This window comes from Wolffia australiana, chromosome 14, assembly GCF_029677425.1.
Source record: "Wolffia australiana isolate 7733 chromosome 14, ASM2967742v1".
In the NCBI taxonomy this organism is placed as follows: Eukaryota; Viridiplantae; Streptophyta; class Magnoliopsida; order Alismatales; family Araceae; genus Wolffia; species Wolffia australiana.
This window is the reverse complement of record NC_135848.1, coordinates 2,236,392-2,256,779: the sequence shown is the minus strand read 5'-3', so window position 1 is coordinate 2,256,779 and position 20,388 is coordinate 2,236,392. Positions and strand designations below refer to the sequence as shown.

The window sequence follows — 20,388 nt, the reverse complement described above, 5'->3', positions numbered from 1 at the left end:
TTCAACAACAGTTCTGAATTTAGCTTGTGATATTTGAAATTGGTTCAAAGATAATTTACATTTTTCACTGGGAAACTGTTAAAAAAATATTATACCATTTTACTGCAATTTTCCTAACTGTTCTATTAATGTTGAATGTTTTCACCTCATATTCTCATTTACAAACAGTTGGGCTGAAATTTCACATAAAATATTTAGAATATTTGATTGAGTCAAGTCAAGTCAGATGTGTGTTGTGAACCAATCACTATAAAGTATAGATGTGAAGTCTTTGTAGGTTATCTTCATTTTTTAGTATGTAAGTTTTGCACTCACCATTACATATTTGATTTTTGTTTACTATGAAAGATTACATGTCGATGTATTCAGTAGTTTCCATAAGGTACAGTTTGGTTGCATACCAAATTGCGTCAATGATGACTCATCATTTAGAAAGGATTAAATTTTCTAAAAATATTTGTTTATATATTTCAATGCATTACATTCCAGAACCCACTCTAACACACACAAGTAGATTACACATGTCATCCAATGCTAAAAATAATGCTCCCAAAAGAGTAGGAAAAAAAACATAAAGGGATGCCTTGTATAGAGATGGCCCTGGATATGTGTGCATTCATTGAATCATCATCATTTTTTTGTGCAAATGTTCTGTGAATAACGGAAATTTTCAACTTCCATACCTCATCGCAATCATGGAATAAAAGGCTTGTTATTGGGATCAATTTTTTGCTAAAAACCTATATGACGCAATTTCAGTTTGATCATCGACTGGCTTCTATTTGGTAAAAGATATAAGGTCAATGATGGATATCCGAGAAAATTATATTGGAAATTTAAAAATTTCAGACAAAATTTAGATGAAACACTAACGGAAATAGTAAAACAGCTTCAATAGCTAAATATTATAGTTTTCTCATGAATACACATTAGAATCTAAGACAATTTGCATCTCTTGATATATTTCTAATTGTATTTATATTTCAAATTTTATTTTTTTATTTAAAACTATACTTTTATATGATTACGCATTTACTTTTGTATTTAGATTTTTATGTAAAAATGTATTGAGATATATAGGTATAACATATTTTGGCATTTCCACTATTTAAGTATTTGTGGATTAACATATCTAAGTATTTGCATTATATTTTCATGCATTTTAAATATACTTATGGTCGTCAACAATAGGAGGTGGTGTAGATGACGAAAGGTCCTAGGTCTTTTATTGGACGTCCCAACTCCATGATACAACCTTTGCAAATAAATAGTCACATAATTTACTTTTGATCCAGTTTTTGTTTTTGGTTTACTCTTGGTCAAAACCCGCAATGAAATTTTGGTAAACCCACAATTCTCAAACAGATTACCGATTTGTTCTAGTTTTACCCAATTTTTTTAGTAAAAAAATGCCAAACCATGATTACAACCTTGCACTCACAACTGCACGTTTGAGGAAATCAATGCCTCTCCTCACTTGAATTAAGTGGTAATTTCATGGTGTCATATTTCCACAAAAGGTAGGCATTATTACAGAAAAGCACGACCCTTGTATTTATTTAAGTAAATGAGTGCAACCATCGTCAGGTGTACATGTTTTAAAAAGTTCAACAAAAAAAAGTGTCAGATCTATGGTGTTTCTTGACAATGTCCAAATCGCATATGCTTTTGAGCTATGAATTTTTTTTCATGTCTTACATTTTGAATTTTGAAAATGTATACACTTGTATCCCCTAGCTAGCTCGAGTATCACACACACTCACTCGAGTCTCACAACTTTATCATATGAATTATCCTACTCAGTGAATAGTTCATTTTCTATCTCTAACAGGGACTTAATCAATTGAGTTCAAGACTCATTGACATTTTGACTAGGGCAACTGATTAACTCAATTAGGAAGAAAGCACTAAATTAGTTATACAATAAGAAAAAAAACAAATTCAAACTGCAATTTTGGTTGAACGTGTCTTGATTCCACACCTTGTAATTATAAAATGTAATTAAACATTGGATGGCTGAAACCAAAATCTGTATTCCCCTGTTCATTTGAAACTCGTTCATCAACACATATAATGCGTTATAGACTGATTTCCTTGATGGAAGTTTCGTGGCCATCAAGCCAACCACACCAATATGCTTTATTTAAGTTAATTAAAAGAAATATTGGAGTTTATTATACATGTGTGACATTTATGATGAAATATACGAATATAGGCAACGACCTCGTGAATTTTAATGACATCAAAATACATTGGTCACTAGTCGTGAAACATGCACTCCAAATATTACAATTTGATTGGATAGTCGAGATGGACATCAAAATATCCTAATAGAATAACTGAACTTGCCAATATGATATGTATGGTTGATCATGTGGCCATTAGTGTGGAAATTCTAATGATAAATTGTGGGTGCTTTTTAGATTAAGAGCTCACTAAATTGTTATGTATGAATCCCTCAATGGCTCTATAAGTAAATGACAATCAATTCAATTCGTGTCATGTTTGTATTAGTGATCTGTTGACTCAATACTCCAAGGACATCATGTGGATGGAAAACTATGTTTTGATTACATATTAAGAAAGTCTAAAAATTCTCAGCTTGGACATGGTAAAAAATACATGAAGGTGATTAAGTGTTCAAGATGGGATCATTTGCCCACGATATAGGAGTATATTTACTCAATGAAGACCTTTCAACTAAATACCTCTTAAAGGAAGTGATGATATTGATGGAAGTATATGTGGGCAACGAGCCAATCACACATTCTGCATCTCGTTCCATATTCATTAATACAACATATTCATTATAACGCATGTGTGATGCTTATAATGAAGTCCGTGAATACGTGACCATACTCAGTGAATTGTGATGAGATCGTAGTATGGAGATCACTTGTCTTTAAGCACGTGTTCTAAGTATTCTTATTCGAAGGATACGCGAGAAGGACATCGAAGTATCCGGACATAATAACACTATCTAGCTTCACTCATATGATGAGTATGGCCATTCTCGTATCCATTAGTGTGGAGACACTAAGGATAGATAGTGGGTGCCCTTTAGTGGAAAGAGTTCATTGAATTGATCCATACAAATCCCTAAATGGACTTATACCAAACTATCAATCAGGTTTATTCATGTCACGATTGTGTAAGTGGTCGTCACACCTAAGACACCAAAGATATCTTGTGGATGAAAAGTTGTACTTTGATTATGACCAACATGTCCCTAATCACGAGATTCTAAATAGTCTTCGTTCGGGTGCATCAAGAAGTTCAAGCGATTAAGTGGTCAGGATGGGATCGTCCGTCCTCGGTATAAGATGTGACAGCTCAAGGAAGACAATGTGATGAAGTCCTTGTCCAATGCAGTGAAATATCGAAGAAGAGTTCTTCGATGATTTCCAAGCGCATAAGTACTAACTTGGATGATCGTTTAGGGTTTGATAGTTGACCATATCCTAAGCTGTCCTAGGAACACCGAGTGGATGAGGGACTATACATACACAAGAACCAATGATGTATATGTTCTATGAGTGAGTCGATACACACTCATTTATATCTTCAAGAGAACGAGGTGTAGCTTGGCATCCCACGTGTTGGAGACTCGACCTATATATTGAGTTAAATCGATCCGACGTTATTTAATCTATATGATGACATAATTAATTAATTTTTAAGGTCAATAAATGTTATTGGACCTATAGATTGGGTTAAATAGTCAATTAATTTGGAGTCACTAACTAGCCTGACACATGGGACTAGAGGGTCACAAACAAATGGTCTTTTAGACATCAAAAGATATACATACATTTTGGGGGTTTTCATGAAAAATACCTAGTTAGTATAATTAGGGGAAGGCCATGAAGGAAATTCACCTATGCTATAATTGTTTAGTGGCTTTCCCCTTATTTTTCCTTTTTCCCATGACTCTTCTCTATGCCCGATGTGATCGGGACGGCGCAACGACAATGATGTAGGTTGAACGAGGCTCATCAATAAGAAGGAGCACATCTAACGTGCGAAGGACTGCGTGGGTATTTCTAGAGGCTGCACACTTGAGCAGCTTGACTTGTCTAGCTTGGGGACCCAAGAAATCATGGATGCAATCCTTGCACAGGTTCTTCATTTCATGTTTTGTCCATGTCATTAGGTTTCCGTTATGACTTATTCGCCACGCGGAATCCTCGCGTTCATCCATCTCAAGGCCTAGAGAATGTTGGGTTCTATAGGCATTGACATGGATAAAGAAATTATGACGACACAAAACGGAAGACTTTTGTGAATCGAACAACATCAACAAAACTATTGAAACAATGTACCTTTACACGGATTGCATTCGTGACTTCTTGGATCCCGTAGTGAGCCAAGTTGAGCTACTCAAATGTGCAGCCTCTAGATGTATCCACGCGATCCTCAGCACGTTAGATCTCCTCCTCCTCATTGACGAGCTCCGTTCTACCTTCGTCGTCGTTGTTACGTCGTCCCGATCGCTCCTTGCATGGAGAGGATGTGTGGGGAGAAAGAAGAAGAAGGGGAAGGCCCCCTGAACAATTCTGGCATGGGTGAATTTCATCGAGGGCCTTCTCCTATTTATACTAACTGGGTATTTTTTATAAAAACCCCACAACTTAAGTACATCTTCTGACGTCCAAAAGACCATTTGCATGTGACCCTATAGGCCCATGTATCAGCCTAGTTAATGACTCCATTTGCCCAATAACCTTTATTGGCCTTCTAAATTAATTAATTATATCATCATATAGATTAATAACGTCAGATCGATATAACCCGATCGATAGGTCGAGTCTCTAACACGTGGGGTGCAAGCTACACCTCGTGCTCTTGAAGATACAAATGAATGTGTATCGACTCACTCACGGAACATATACATCATTGGTTCTTGTGTATGTATAGTCCCTCATCCACTCGGTGTTCCTAGGACAACTTAGGGTATGGTCAACTATCAAACCATAACCGGTCATCCGAGTTAGTACTGATGCATTCGAAAATTATCAGATAACTCTTCTTCGATATTTCACTACCTTGGCCAAGGACTTCATCGCATCATCTTCCTTGAGTTGTCACCTCTTATACCGAGGGTTGACAATCCCATCTTGACCACTCAATCGTCGTCGTGAACTTCTTGATGTACCTGAATTAAGATAGTTTAGAATCCCATGATTAGAGACTTGTTGGCCATAGTCAAAGTACAACCATCCGCCCACCAGACGTATTTGGTGTCTCCGATCTAAGGACCACTCACACAACCACGACGTGAATCGACCTAGTTGACAGTTTGGTATAATACCATTCAGGGATTCATACGGATCAATTTAGTGAACTCTTTCCACTAAAGAGCACCCACTATCTATCCTTAGTGTCTCCACACTAATGGCTACCTGACAAGCTATACTCATCATATGAGTGAGGCTAGATAGTGTTATTATGTCCGGATACTTCGATGTCCTTCTCGAGTATCCTTCTAATAGGAATGTTTAGATTACATGCTTAAAGAGTAGTGATCTCCGTATTACGATCTCATCATAATTCACTAAGTTCGATCATGTATTCATGGACTTTATCACAATGAATATGTTGTGTTAATGAACATGGAACGAGATGTGGAATGTGTGATTGTCTTGCCAGCCACATATATTTCCATCAGAGAACCCAACAAATATTGGATAATGTTTTATGCAATGATATCTATTATACATCGATGTCAATTGAATGATGGATAACCATACCCTAAGTCATTCATAAGTCTCGCGCCGACGAAGGATTATACACATATAGTAAAAAATAATGGATAAAGTTCCATAAGGGAGTTCAAATATTACTCTATATCTACTAGGGCACGAGTTGTAGATTAGCAGCCTACGTGATGGAAACTTAACATCTCGATTGGGTTAAATAAATCCTTGATTAATTAATCAAAATGCTAATACATTAAATTAATAAGGTTGGTCGATAATTATTATTGGGACAATATATTGATATATGGGCTTAGATTAGAAGGCCACACAAATTAAGTTTAAAGGACATTAGAATATGCACTATACTATTAAGGATTTTTGTAAAAAATATTATAAGTTAAATAGTGGCCGGGCACCCAGTTTAGGTGCACGTGCAAGCTAGATCTGGGAGTCCATCTTTTGTTTGTCTATATTTTCTCCACTCGTTCTAAAATTGCTTCTTAATGTCGAGTGGATCAACAAGGTATTTAAGAAGAGTTGGAGAAGAAGGAGAGGAGATCCAACAGTCTTTTGATTGCATAGATCCTTCTCGAGGCCATGCAATTAAACAACTTGAAGAAGCTGTCTCACGAAGCAAGTCAAAGGTGGAAAATGTTCCCCACGATATAGACAACATTTGATTTGTTTTAGAGACTGTTTTAGAATTGATTCCAACTTCTGCTACGTATAAAAATGTTTCACAACCTTTAATCAAAACACCAAAACCTAAAATTCAAGTACAACCCTATAGGAAAGTTCCCTTTGTCCTTGTAATTTGATTTAAATGTGATTCACTTCAAAACTCATGATCCTTTAAGCAGATATAGAACATTTATTTTAATTGCTCAACATAGGGATTGTCTGTCTGATATACGTACGATATCCGGTATCGAACATTCAATATCCAATATCCGAAAAAAACAGTACGGTGTCTGATATCGGAAATCGGACGATTTCTGTCTGATAGGTGAAGACAGATATCAGAGATGGATACGAAAGGGGTAAGGACGAGACGGATATCGGATAAAGGATTATCAGATTTCGATATCCGGATATCGGAACCGGTATCCGGATATTGATATCCGGTATCAACAGAAAAAATATTATTGATCATCATTTTAGATGATTTATGTTAACATCACAATGTGTTCTTAATATTTATTCTACCCCGTTTTAATATATACAGCTCAGTTTTTTTTTCCATATGGGATAACAAGATTAGGAGTTTAACATTAAACTCCTAATCCTATTGTCCCATATGGAAGAAAGCAGGAATCTTGAGCTGTATATATTAAACGAGGTAGATTATTGATTAAAAGATTTAAGAATATATTTATTTAATATATATATATTCAATATAATACTACCTCGTTTAATATATATAGCTCAATATTTTTGTTTTATTCCATATGGGATAACATGATTCGGAGTTTAACATTAGGAGTTTAACGTTAAACTCCGAATCCTATTGTCCCATATGGAAGAAAACAGAATCTTGAGCTGTATATATTAAACGAGGTAGATTATTAATTAAAAGATTTAAGAATATATTTATTTAATATATGTATTCAATATAATACTACCTCGTTTAATATATATAGCTCAATATTTTTGTTTTATTCCATATGGGATAACATGATTCGGAGTTTAACATTAAACTCCGAATCATGTTATCCCATATGGAATAAAACAAAAATATTGAGTTGTATATATGAAGCAAGATGTTTAATAACATAAAAGCTTATGCTAACCCGTGGCCCACGTAATTCCTCGCCACTGGCCCACGTAGTCAATGATTAAAATATATTTTTAACAACCTTCTATGTTGGACATCGAAATCCAATATCCAACTCTGATATCCAATATCGTCATCCTCCCCAAGAGACGGAGGTAGATGACGACATCGAGACAGATACTGATATTGGATATCGGTACTGTAGCAACCAATATCCAATATCGATATCCAATATCTAATATCCGGATATCCGGATATCAAAAAAACAGATACCGAAAATCAAATCCAGTACAACATCCATCCCGATACCGTAATCCGATGTCGGTATTGGGACGGGCAATCCCTAGCTCAACGTGTCTAGTGAATATTTTTCTAGAACTCACTCACGTGCGAGACAAGAACTAGATACAAAATGAATGTTTGAAGAAATGTAGTAAATCATATTTTAGCCTTTTGTGCACACAATATCGAGGAATGAATCTTTGTGAATTGTGAAGCCTTCTTTGGATTTGAATATTATAAAGTTCTTAAACTTGATTCAATATGGACAACGATTCATTCTCAATTTATTGATTTGGATATGAACTGATCTATTTTTTTTACAACGACGATCTAAGGTTGTTGGCAAAGAGTTATCATATTATTATATCATTAAGTTGGACATGGTAATTGGAGGATTTTGAAATCAGCAAAAGATTTACACCTGGGGTTTGACGGTCTCACTCTGGTTCGAGTTTTTAGCAAAGACCTAAACCTTACCTGACTTTCAGTTTGGTGCCAATCCATTATTGTTCTGTCCCAATACGATTTGATCTAGCCTCGATCTGGTGAGGTTGACTAATCAATGACAAAGTCAAAGTATAAAATTTACGTTGATGGATATGTTGAATGTCAACATAACAATATTTAAAACCCTTGGTAACTATTGCCCCTTCGCCTCCCTCCACAGCTCCGTTTCTTCGTGGAGAACTATTGAGGTGGATAGAGAAGAAAGAAAAGTTCTATCGATGAAGAGATGTTGATAGATTCTTGCAACCCGATTTCAAATAACTCAACTTCATTAAGTGGGTGCCCGTGAATGTTCAAACAGGCCACATTCATGCTGAGCTAATATATTTAGAATTTTAAAAAATAATAATAAATAAGTATTTAATAATTTACTTCCGGTTCTGGTCCAGTTTGAATCTTGGACCCAAACCTGGCTGACCAACTGGTCCCCCCTTAAATGGAGGACCTACGGTTTTGGCTTGGTCTGGTCTGACAGATCCTTGGTCCTAAATGTCAAACCCTATTAACAACCCTATTGATCCCTCTGAATCCCACTCACACGGAGCATGAGTCCGATGAGGATATTGTATTGCACGAGATGCAAATCACTATTGAGGTTATTGGCCATTGAGGCTTTGTGAATGTTTTAACAACTTTCTAAAGAAACTGCAAAACCTAAAAACTAAAAAAATCAAAATACAAGTATATGTACGGGTGTTCATATGCATGGGTAATGACGTACTTATGTCCATTAATATATGTATATTTTTTATGCTCACAAGCATGCAAGTCGACACAATAATAAACACCATGAAACTATTGCCTCTTGTTTTTAATTTGACGTCCCTATCCTATTTGCCAATACCATTTTAACTATATTCCAAGAAAATACTCATAACCAAAATTCCGAGAATTCACATTGAACAGCTTCAGCAGTAACAAAAAAAAACACTACTACGGTAAAGAAAACCCCACATAATCGCTATTTTTTCCGAATTTTACATTACAAAAAAAGAAAAAAAAAACAAAGATAATAAAAAAGCTTAGATCGGTACCCGCGAGACCCGATAGCATCCCCAAGACTAAAATCCGAAACAAGGGGAAGGGTATTTTGGGAATAAGCGGTTACCCTAGTAGGTATAAAACCCGTGCAATCGTAACCCTAATCCAACTTCTCTCGCTCGAGTTTCCGTCGCTTGGGCAGCCCGAAATCGTGCCGCCATGGAGGCCGCCAGAACTGTGAAGGATGTTTCTCCGCACGATTTCGTCAAGGCCTACGCCTCCCACCTCAAGAGGTCTGGAAAGGTGAATTCTTCCATCCTCTATCCCTAATCCATCTCCGATCTCGACAAACTCCCGCTTTTTTTGGTCCTTTTTGATGTTTTCTTAGTCGAGTTTAGCCTTGGCGCTGCAGTTTACTTGTTGAATGTTTAATCGTTTCACTTTTGTTGTCTGTGAAGACTATGCGTGTTATGTGCCGTGAGAGATCTTGTCATGTCTGTTAGGTTTTCACTTCTCTGCTTCGTTGTAATATTCAATTGATGGTTTAGCTGACGTGTATTGTAGGTAGAGATTTCAACTGAGAAATGTTTGTTAGGTTGAGTTTTTCACTGGCGTTGTAGTTTAGTTGTTGAATGTTTAGTCGTTTCGTATGTGTCAATATTGAAGTTGCTCGATCATTTAGTTTCTGCGACGCGTAGAATTTGATGCGCGTGATCTCCTAATGCACATAGGAAATCCCCATTCCTTAACTTGGTTAGTTTTTTGGGAAGCCTTGCTGTCGAGTTTTTTCTTTGGTTATTGAATGTTTAATGGTTTTACTTGATCACTCGTGTTATTTGATACTCGCGATCTTCGTGACATTGTCGTTTCTCTAAATGCTGTGGAATAGGGTGTTGTATTCATATCTTCGCTTCGCTGTTGTGTTTTGTAGGTAGAAAATTCGACATAATAAGACGTGCAGTAAAATTTAACCGTGTTAGTCTTATATGGATGTTATATATTTTACACACGTTTGATATGCGGCTTATTTTCATCGAAATCAGATAAGACCGACTCTTACAGCAATTTCGTCACACATGTTAACAAGTAGCTGAACAAATTCTCTTAAGGAGTCCAAATGCTTATTCTATAGAGAAGCCGAATATGTTAATCTCGTCCAGAAAACGATTATTTCATGCGTATTTCTCAATATCTTGCGAACTTCCATTTGATTCATTGCAACACTGTTGCGCAGTACTCTGCCTCTGGGCATTGATAGTATTTTTAGAGATATTTCTTTCGAGAGAGACGTTTCTTGATTTTTCTAGATCACCCATGAATTTAAAAATTACAAGAGGTTGTTTATGGGTTATCATCAGATATATTAGATGTTGCATTCTAATGATATAAGTCTAATTTGATCAGATTGAACTTCCTCACTGGGCCGACATCGTGAAGACTGGCGTGCACAAAGAACTTGCTCCCTACGATCCTGATTGGTACTACACCAGAGCTGGTGAGCATTACCTCTCTAGTTCTCCATCTATTAATCTCTCTTTCAAGACATATAATCATACTTTTCATAGATTAAACTTATATTTGTTGAATTTTTAACTACAGCATCCATTGCCCGGCACATCTATCTGAGGCAGGGATTGGGCGTTGGTGCATTCCAGAGGATCTACGGTGGGCGCAAGAGAAACGGCACTCGGCCACCGCATTTCTCCAAGAGCAGTGGCTCAGTTGCCCGCCACATTCTTCAGCAATTGCAGAAAGTTGGAATCGTCGACGTCGATCCTAAAGGGTGAATTTTCTCACACAAACCGTGATTTCATAATTAATTAATTAGAGGCCTCTGATTAATCGTGGACGTTGAAAACTAATTTTTTGAAAAATTCTCTGATCGACATGAAAGTTCTTAAGAGTATCCCCCCATGTTTTTATTCGGAATGAATCGTTGAATTTCACTTTGAATTTGTATTAAATTCTGTTTTATAGCTAGTATGATACGATTAAATTTCATATTTCTTTTCCCAGATCTTTTTGTTGGGAAAAAATTGTTTTACTGGACTTCCAACTTCTAACTAATTCATGACTTGGATATGAATACCGTTCCACGAGCTTTAGTAAAATGATTAATATGTTTTTTGTCGGCTTGAATCTTTGAATTTGATTCGACAATCGTTCGCATTAACATCTTTGAATGAGAATTAATGCTTGTTTCACTATTAATGAACACGATTAAGGTTCATTGTACCGTTCCCCAATGTGATTAAGGATTTGACTTCAACTATTATTGATTTCCATACATTTGACAATGACTTAAAAGTTCTATTTCACGATCGAATTAATCTTGTCATTCCTTAATATGATTTGACTAGGAATCAACTATTATTTTGCTAAAAATAATATTTATTTTGTTTGAAATTTCAGAGGGAGGAGTATCACTTCCCAGGGCAGGAGGGACCTCGACCAAGTCGCAGGAAGGGTCAGCGTCGCTCTTTGAGGACCAATGAAGATCTTTTTCAAAATTGTGGAAATTTTGTTCTAGAAACAGCGCTTTGTTTCTTTCAAACCCTTGTTAGCTTGTCATTCCTTTTAACACTCTCTTTATTAAGCAAATTATCCCAGTTAATCATTCCTTTTATTCCAAATCGCACTACTTAATTTAAATATCCACGTCCCAAAATTTTAATTCAAGACTTATTTCCTATCAATTAGTGAAGGAGAATTTAGACATATTCCTAATGAATTTAACTGATATTCCGAGACGCGTCGGTGGAAAGATATTAATTTTTTTTTCACTGGGTGGGTCCCGCTGCAATGTGCGAACCGTCCAAGGCACGTGCGCGGTGCTCGAGAGCGGGGGGTATAAATACTGACTGTCTGCGACGTTGCTGAGGCTGAGATCTGACGCGGGATCTTCCTTCTGTTGCTTCGTTCTGCTGGAGCTGAGCGACTTCGGGCGATCTGATTGGTAATGCGCTGGTCCGATTCTTTCTGAATTACGCGATTGCTGCAGAGGATTCCGATCTGCGCGAAGATTTTGAGTCAGTACGTTTTTACGCGCTTTCTGATCTTGCTAGTGAATTTCGGTGAAGATCTGGATGATTTGAGGGATGATATTTGGTTGTTTTTAGTTTGCGCTTCGGATCTTGTTTTGCTTGTGCTCTTCCGATCCTTGAGATTCGTTCTGCGCGAAAATGTTGGATTGGTATGTTTTTGCGCGCTTTCGCATCATTTTATTGCATTTCGTGAAGATCTGGATGATTTGAGGGAGTTTGATTTTTTTTTTTTTGGATTTGCGCTTCGGATCTTGAGTTGCTCGTGTTCTTCCGATTCTTGAGATTCTTGCTGTTTTTCGGTTTAGAGTGTAGATCTGGATTGCTGTTTTCCGGTTTTAACGTTTTATTGGCTGCGGTTACTAGGCTGTAGAACGGAGAAGATGTCGCTAATTTTAGGATAGGACCGAGCGCGTTTGGTTGTTTTGTTGGAACTTCTGTTAGCGTGGCTGATCAAGAATTGCAAGTCGTTTCCTGTTTTTGTCTCCGTGCCGGCTGTCAAGGACCTCGTCTTTGTTATTTATTTGGGATCAAATCAGATCTACTCTTGACCTTATTCAATTTCAGGTCTGAGATGTTCTCTTAAATTTTGCTTCTACCTAGCTGCATATACTGTTTTAATTGCTTTTTAATGGTTCTTCTGGAACGATCTCGATCCACTGCGGTTAATCGAACGTTCGATAGATAGACTTCATCGATTAATTATCTCATTTCAGACGAGTTTTTTCTTGTTTCTGATTGACGTAGATCTCCTTCGACACCTTTTTCTTTGAATTTCGTGTAATAACTGTTTTGAGATATGCATGGTCAATCGGTCGATTTTCCCCATGAAATAGCAAGCGCCATCACGTTTATAGTTGTTGAATGACCGTAAAAGAATCTCGTTGTTCAATAATGTTTTGTAGCATTTCTACTATGAGAAGACATCTCTTTCTGTTCATGTTTCCTGATGCTAGATAAGCAGCTCTTACTGTATGCGGATTGAATTATCTCCCTAGCAGGGTGGTACTTGTAGAAACAAGTCAAAATTACCAGGAAAATGACATCAATAACTGCAATTTGCATAAGCATGTTCCAAACTCTCTTCGCAACTGTAAACACAAAATGAGTTGGAAGATATATGAGATGAGCGGATCGTTTTTCACTGTACATAAGAAGTCTTTATTCTTGGGATGAACTTCATGTGATCGACAAGTAACAGATGTGGCATCTGGGTTCAGACTAAGTTTTAAGTGCTTTAAATAAAGATAGAGTCACTTTAATTATTATTTCATCCTACTAAATTTATTTGTTCTGTACATCTGTCTCTCCAATATAATATCTTGCTTTTTACTTAGAGTGCAGCGGGAGAAAGAAAAGATGGTGAAGATCTGCTGCCTTGGAGCCGGGTACGTTGGGGGGCCAACCATGGCTATCATCGCCCTCAAGTGTCCCTCCATTGAAGTGGTGGTAGTGGACATCTCAGTGGCCCGGATCGCTGCCTGGAACAGCGACCAGCTCCCCATCTACGAGCCCGGTCTTGATGAGGTGGTCAAGCAGTGCAGGGGAAGGAATCTGTTCTTCAGCTCTGATGTGGAGAAACACGTGGCAGAGGCTGATATCATCTTCGTCTCCGTCAACACCCCAACCAAGACTCGTGGCCTTGGCGCTGGCAAGGCTGCCGATCTCACTTACTGGGAGAGTGCTGCCCGCATGATCGCGGATGTCTCCAGATCTGACAAGATTGTTGTCGAGAAGTCAACGGTCCCTGTGAAGACAGCAGAGGCAATTGAGAAGATTCTGACCCACAACAGCAAGGGCATTGACTTCCAGATCCTCTCCAACCCCGAGTTCCTTGCCGAGGGAACCGCCATTCAAGACCTGCTCAACCCGGACCGAGTGCTTATTGGTGGTCGGGAAACACCTGAAGGTCAAAGAGCGGTGGAGGCGCTTAAGTCTGTGTATGCCCACTGGGTGCCCGATGGCTGCATCATCACCACCAACCTCTGGTCTGCAGAGCTCTCCAAGCTCGCGGCCAATGCCTTCCTCGCCCAGCGCATCTCCTCCGTCAATGCCATCTCTGCGCTCTGCGAGGCTACTGGCGCTGACGTCACTGAAGTTGCCTATGCTGTCGGCCGGTAAGGCATACATCGACTGAAGAAATAGTATAGGGTGAGTCTAAGGCACAAGTCGATCTGATGTTGATCGATTCTTTAGATTGATCAGAATTTTGATCGATCTAGATTTCAATTGGTTGATAATGATTGGGCCTGATTGATCAATGACGATTAATCAGATCGATCGGTCTTGTTTGATCGGTTAGATTGATCTATGATGATCTATCCGATTGACCATGATGATCTCCCAATCTTTCCAGATCAGGTCGATTGAGCAAGATTGGTCAAACTGATTGGACTAGATCAAATGGAAAAAAATAAAAAATCCTTCAATTTAACGATCAGTCGAAAACAAAGGTTCTGCTGTCTCCATCTCTTTAGGTGGATCATGATCGACAGATACATTTTTTGTGATAAATGTATCTGTCCCCTCTGCATTTCAGAAAAAGTCAATCTGTAGAAAAGTCAATCTTATTGTGCCCATTAGCGAATCCACGAAGTGGGTTGATCTTATCAACCCATCCAATTTGTAGGATCGGCTGTTCGATCTGCAAATGACCCTCTTGTTTGTATTAGCCGACTTGGTTAGATCTTGATAGACTGATCTCTGCGATCCAATCTGCCCATCCAACCAACCATGATCCATGTCATTTCGTCGATTGTTTCTTTCGATTCCGACAGCCATGTCTTGGATGTGCAGGGACTCGAGGATTGGGCCCAAGTTCTTGAACGCAAGCGTGGGGTTTGGAGGGTCATGCTTTCAGAAGGATATACTCAATCTGGTCTACATCTGCGAGTGCAACGGGCTGACGGAGGTGGCCAATTATTGGAAGCAAGTGATCAAGATCAACGACTACCAGAAGAGCAGGTTCGTGAACAGGGTGGTGTCCTCCATGTTCAACACGGTCTCGGGAAAGAAGGTGGCAGTGCTGGGATTCGCCTTCAAGAAGGACACGGGCGACACTCGCGAGACGCCGGCCATCGACGTGTGCAAGGGGTTGCTGGGGGACAAGGCTGCAGTGAGCATATACGACCCGCAGGTGACAGAGGAGCAGATACAGAGGGACTTGGCCTTGAACAAGTTTGACTGGGACCATCCGTTGCACCTCCAGCCGATGAGCCCGACGGCGGTGAAGCAGCAGGTAACGGTGGTGTGGGACGCGTACGAGGCGACCAAGGATGCGCATGGCGTGTGCGTGTTGACCGAGTGGGACGAGTTCAAGTCTTTGGACTTTCAGAGGATATATGACCAGATGCAGAAGCCGGCTTTTGTTTTCGACGGACGGAATGTGCTCGATGCCGACCACCTGCGCCGCATCGGATTCATCGTCTACGCCATTGGCAAGCCCCTTGACCCCTGGCTCAAGGACATGCCTGCTGTTGCTTGACTGCCCAACCCTTCTGGTTAGTCCCATCTCTCTCTCTCTATCCCTATCTCTCTCTCTCTTGATTGACAACTTTTATGGGTTCTTGGTTTATCTGATTCTTCTCTCTCTCTCTCTCTTTCTCCATATCTCTTGTGTTTCTATTTCTATATCCCTTATCTCTCTCTCTCTCTTGATAGAATCCATTGATACATCTCTGTTCCCCCACCTTTCCTGATTTGGAATTTCTGTGATGGTGCTTATATTGGATGAACTGCATATATCTCTGTGTGTGTCTATAATGATGTATCATGCATGAATAATCTTAGATCCAAACGGGTTTATAAAGCTGTATCAAGTTATCATGCATGAGATTATTGTGATGGTAGGCTTCTGACCTCCTTCCCTTTTTTTTTAGTTGTTTGGTGCTTATTTTCTCTTAAAATGTATCATCCCATGTTCTCTCTCTCTTTCTCTCTCTCTCTCTCTCTCTCCCTCTATCTCTATCTCTCTTGATTGACACCTTTGATGGGTTCTTGGTTTATCTGATTCTTCTCTCTCTCTCTCTTTCTCCATATCTCTATGTTTCTATTTCTATATCCCTTATCTCTCTCTCTTGATGAATCCATTGATACAACTCTGCTTCCCCACCTTCCTCATTTGGAATTTCTGCGATGGTGCTTATATTGCATGAACTGCATGTATATGTCCCTGTGTCTTGTAATGATGTATCATGCATGAGTAATCTTAGATCCAAACACTTTTAGCTGTGATTTTGGTATGTTCATCCATGGAAAAAGGGGTTTATGGAGATGTATCATGTTATCATGCATGAGATTATTGTCATGGTAGGCTTATTACCTCCTTCCCTCTTTTTTTTTTATAGTTATTTGGTGTTTATGTTCCCTTAAAACGTATCATTCCATGTTATCAATTAAGATGCACACTTGAAGGAAAATAAATTGACATAGGTCTAACCTTGTGGTTTGTCAACAATCATCAACACAATACACACACAGTTTATCCATGATAACCTTTGTGGAAGTATTATTCACATCATGAGAGGAGTGATTCATATTCTTCGACAAAAAATTTAATAGGATTCATGTTTGCTTTTTACAAGAATTTAACATTTAACTCTCTACATAAATTAAAATTAATATGTAAAATTATACTATCAGTGGCTTCCTCTTATTCCTCATAAGAGCCAATACTTCTAGTTTCCATATTCCATTCTATTTATTCATCTCTGAAAATTTTTCCTAATGAAATTCTCATTGATATATCAGGTGATCTCTCTCGTAGAATTTTTATTGACCCTGATTAATTTTTATCCATTTTAGTTCAGCCTTTTTAAGTTGTGAATATAATTTCTTATTGAGAATTATGTCGGAGAGTAGTTGTTTCTATATCTATCATTTGTTGTAAATACTGTCTAATCAAATAATTCGGAGTGTTGACCTCGGATTATGTATTCAGGACCTCAACAAAGTCCAGGAGTTCAGCGCGACTATTTTTACACCTGTTAGAATCAGATAAATAACCTCAATAGTTCTTCCGATTTGAATATTTAAATTCCCCAAAAATTATGTTCATTAACATGAATGACTCATTAGTAATTTCAAACAAAAAACTACAATTTTTTATTCTCCATATATCATTTACGTTCTATTATGAATTCAGGCTAATCCATTCATGTGAGCATTTACCATGCGAGCATTCAGATTAAGCAAATTAATTATGATTAAAATTAAAACACGAATCAGGAAAGATGATATCATATTTTACTGCTATTGAATACTTAAATTTCATACTAATCCTCGACTTCTAGTATTTTCCCAAAGAGCAATTTTATTCATAAATTTGGTTCCTTTGGGGCTTCCGATTAAATAAGAATGATACATAGAAGATTAACATAGCCCTTGTGCAAAGATGAGATACACAAATATAGAAATGACCCAACCATTATTATGAGTATGCTAGGTAGTAACTCATTCTATTTTAAATGATTTATTAATGGATCACGAGATATCTTGGTATTTCCATGGCAGACAATGAGATATCCAGAAGAAGCTTGTGAAATCAATCAGTAATCTTAATACTTCTCAACTACTTCATGGGTATTATATTGGAGATGATTCTTGACCTAATTAGTGCTGTAATTAGTAAGATTCAGTATAAAGAATAAATAATGAACAAATACAAATATTTAGATGAAATATGTATAAGATTTATGCAATACAAATATAATAGGGTAAAGTAAGTCCAAGTGAGTGATTTTTGAATTTCCATAAGTCTTGTAAAAAGCAAACATGAATCCTATTAAATTTGAGATTAAATAGAGTCATTAAAAATTTGAAGGATATGAGATTAAATGTTAAATTCTTGTAAAATCACAAAAAATACATTATACCTTATTTTTTTACCAGGACAGGTAATTTATTCCTTTAAGAAAGTCTAATAGTTTTGCAGAAGGTGCAAACAGAGAAATATATAAAAAACACATCAATAAATTCATGTGGGATATTAAGGCTGTTTGTCGATGCCCAAATCAATACTCATTTTTCTGGTGCCAAGTTGATATTTTTGTTAAAATAAGGGGACAAAAGCAGAGAAGGACAAATACAGGATATATTTACAAAGTTTTGTGCAGATACACATCTAGATTGCCAGATCCGAATGGTGGATCATTAAGCAAGTGAAAATCATTTTTTCTCCCATAAATCTTATTAATATCTCTGTAATGATTTAATACTAAATGCTTATTTTTAATTAATTTTAAATATTAATATACTATTTAAATTATTGGGGCCAAAGTGTAGATCCTTATAGTTCACAATAAAATATAAGAACCAGCTTGATGTTTATATTATGTTGGTGTTCTGTGTAACAATATGGTTATAACAAACCATGGTTAAGTCAATCATAATTAGTTATATACTTCCATTGCTTAAATCTTCATAAAAAGTAAAAATACCAAAAAATAGAAAATATACCAGAATCAAACATATGTATATTTATAGGTTCATTTACTAATTGTTCATAAGATTAGTATCACCATGAAAAGATAAAAGTTCATAGTTCACTTTAAATTATACACAATATATTTGAGATTAAATAGAGTCATTAAAAATTTGAAGGATATGGAATAGAATGCAACACATCCTTATAAATCAAATACTCGTTAGAATGATGAAGGCTTTAATATTTACATAAAAAAGTATCAAAAAATTATGAAATAAATACACAAATGTGAAAAATTAAATGCCTAGACTCGTGCTCGAGAGCTTGAGATTTCATGGATGCCTTGGATTTCTGAAGGTGGGCTTGGATCAGGTATAAGTTTGGGTGTCTTTCTTAGAGCATCTTAACCATATCACCTATTTGTGTACACAATATGATGTAGTAGTGTGTAATAGTAAGAGGGTCAGGTCCAATGTAGCTGAGTTTGTCCCATCATAACTATTGACTCTTCTGCCAAAGTTGGTGCCCTAAAAGTCATAATAGATAGGTTTCCAAGAAAAGATTTTCCCCCTTGATTTTGTCATCTGTCTCAAATGACACACCAAACTAACATTCAAGGTAGTACAATGCTGGGCGCGAGTCTCCTCCCATAATATGCCAATTAACACTATATTCCAATGCTAAAGGATGGAGAAAGGAAAGCTATGAAGCTGGACCATTTCCCACATGACCTTCTTGAACCATTTATTTAAGACAATTGATATTTCAAATGAAGAAATTTTTTATACTTTTGAGCCTGTAGACCATCACATTGATTGCCTCCAGCCATCCAGACTTGGACAATCCTTCCATAAAACCCAAGAAGATGTCTTCCCAAACAAGATTGGGATTTGTTATGGTGGTATAAAACTATGTCGGCTTCCCACCAAGCGAGGTACAATTAGAAATATAATATCAAGGGCTTAAGAGTTATTATTCTCTTATGAATTCCATATCATGTCATGACATATACTATTAAGATAAATATTCTTGGAGATAGTTATGGCACGTATCTCAACTCCTAAGGGGTATGCAAGTCGAAGAACACATTACTAGCTTGGTTTACTTCACATTTTTTAGTGAATTGCTAAAATCCTATCAATTTGGAGATCAACATATAGTATTTGATGTAGACTTCCATCTGTTTCAAAAAAAACAATTCACGCTGCATTTTATCGTGCAAATGATGAAAAATTATAACATGAGGTTTATGTGAATCTCATTCAGAAAGGAAGATGCCAAAAAATTTATGTTCATAGATAGACCAGTGTCAATCGGGCGATGATATTAAATGGCAGAAATAAGTGGTTGGAGAATTCCATCACATAAGCACAATATCAAAGCCCACCCTTGATGGGTTTGTTTACCAATTAGTGTGTGAAATATTGGAGGGCTAAAATCAGGTCAATGACTGATCTTGCTTCAAATTGTCAAACAATTAGAGTACCTTAATATTTCGTATTATTGCAGCACTGTTAAAAATTTGAGTCGATGACCACGCCAGCTTTGCATAGATAATGTCAAAATACAGATGATAATATATTAAACATGAGTTATTGTATCTAGTAAAGCATGTAATGATATGGACATGCCTGTAATGGTTCTGCAGTCCTAGAATCTATTTCAATGGGTCTAGATGAT

At 37.2% G+C, this 20,388-nt stretch overlaps 2 protein-coding genes and 1 non-coding gene across 6 annotated transcripts; all 3 read left to right on the top strand.

The window, feature by feature from the left end:
- Positions 1-9,388: 9,388 nt before the first annotated feature.
- Positions 9,389-11,869, top strand: LOC144711897 (small ribosomal subunit protein eS19-like). The gene is made up of 4 exons (XM_078586036.1): positions 9,389-9,546; positions 10,648-10,738; positions 10,843-11,026; positions 11,656-11,869. Exons 1-4 carry the CDS (start codon positions 9,463-9,465, stop codon positions 11,726-11,728), a joined length of 432 nt encoding a protein of 143 aa, XP_078442162.1. The 5' UTR covers positions 9,389-9,462; the 3' UTR covers positions 11,729-11,869.
- A 215-nt stretch (positions 11,870-12,084) lies between these two features.
- Positions 12,085-15,891, top strand: LOC144711896 (UDP-glucose 6-dehydrogenase 3). 4 transcript variants are annotated; one of them, XM_078586033.1, is made up of 3 exons: positions 12,085-12,199; positions 13,622-14,401; positions 15,081-15,891. In XM_078586033.1, exons 2-3 carry the CDS (start codon positions 13,644-13,646, stop codon positions 15,766-15,768), a joined length of 1,446 nt encoding a protein of 481 aa, XP_078442159.1. In that variant the 5' UTR covers positions 12,085-12,199; positions 13,622-13,643; the 3' UTR covers positions 15,769-15,891. The 4 variants fall into 4 exon arrangements, with proteins under 4 accessions (XP_078442159.1, XP_078442157.1, XP_078442160.1 ...); XM_078586031.1 differs by having other exon boundaries at positions 12,118-12,276; XM_078586034.1 differs by having other exon boundaries at positions 12,126-12,199; positions 13,629-14,401.
- A 1,719-nt stretch (positions 15,892-17,610) lies between these two features.
- Positions 17,611-17,712, top strand: LOC144712560 (U6 spliceosomal RNA). The gene has a single exon (XR_013583827.1). It is a non-coding gene; the product is annotated as a U6 spliceosomal RNA (small nuclear RNA).
- Positions 17,713-20,388: the final 2,676 nt, after the last annotated feature.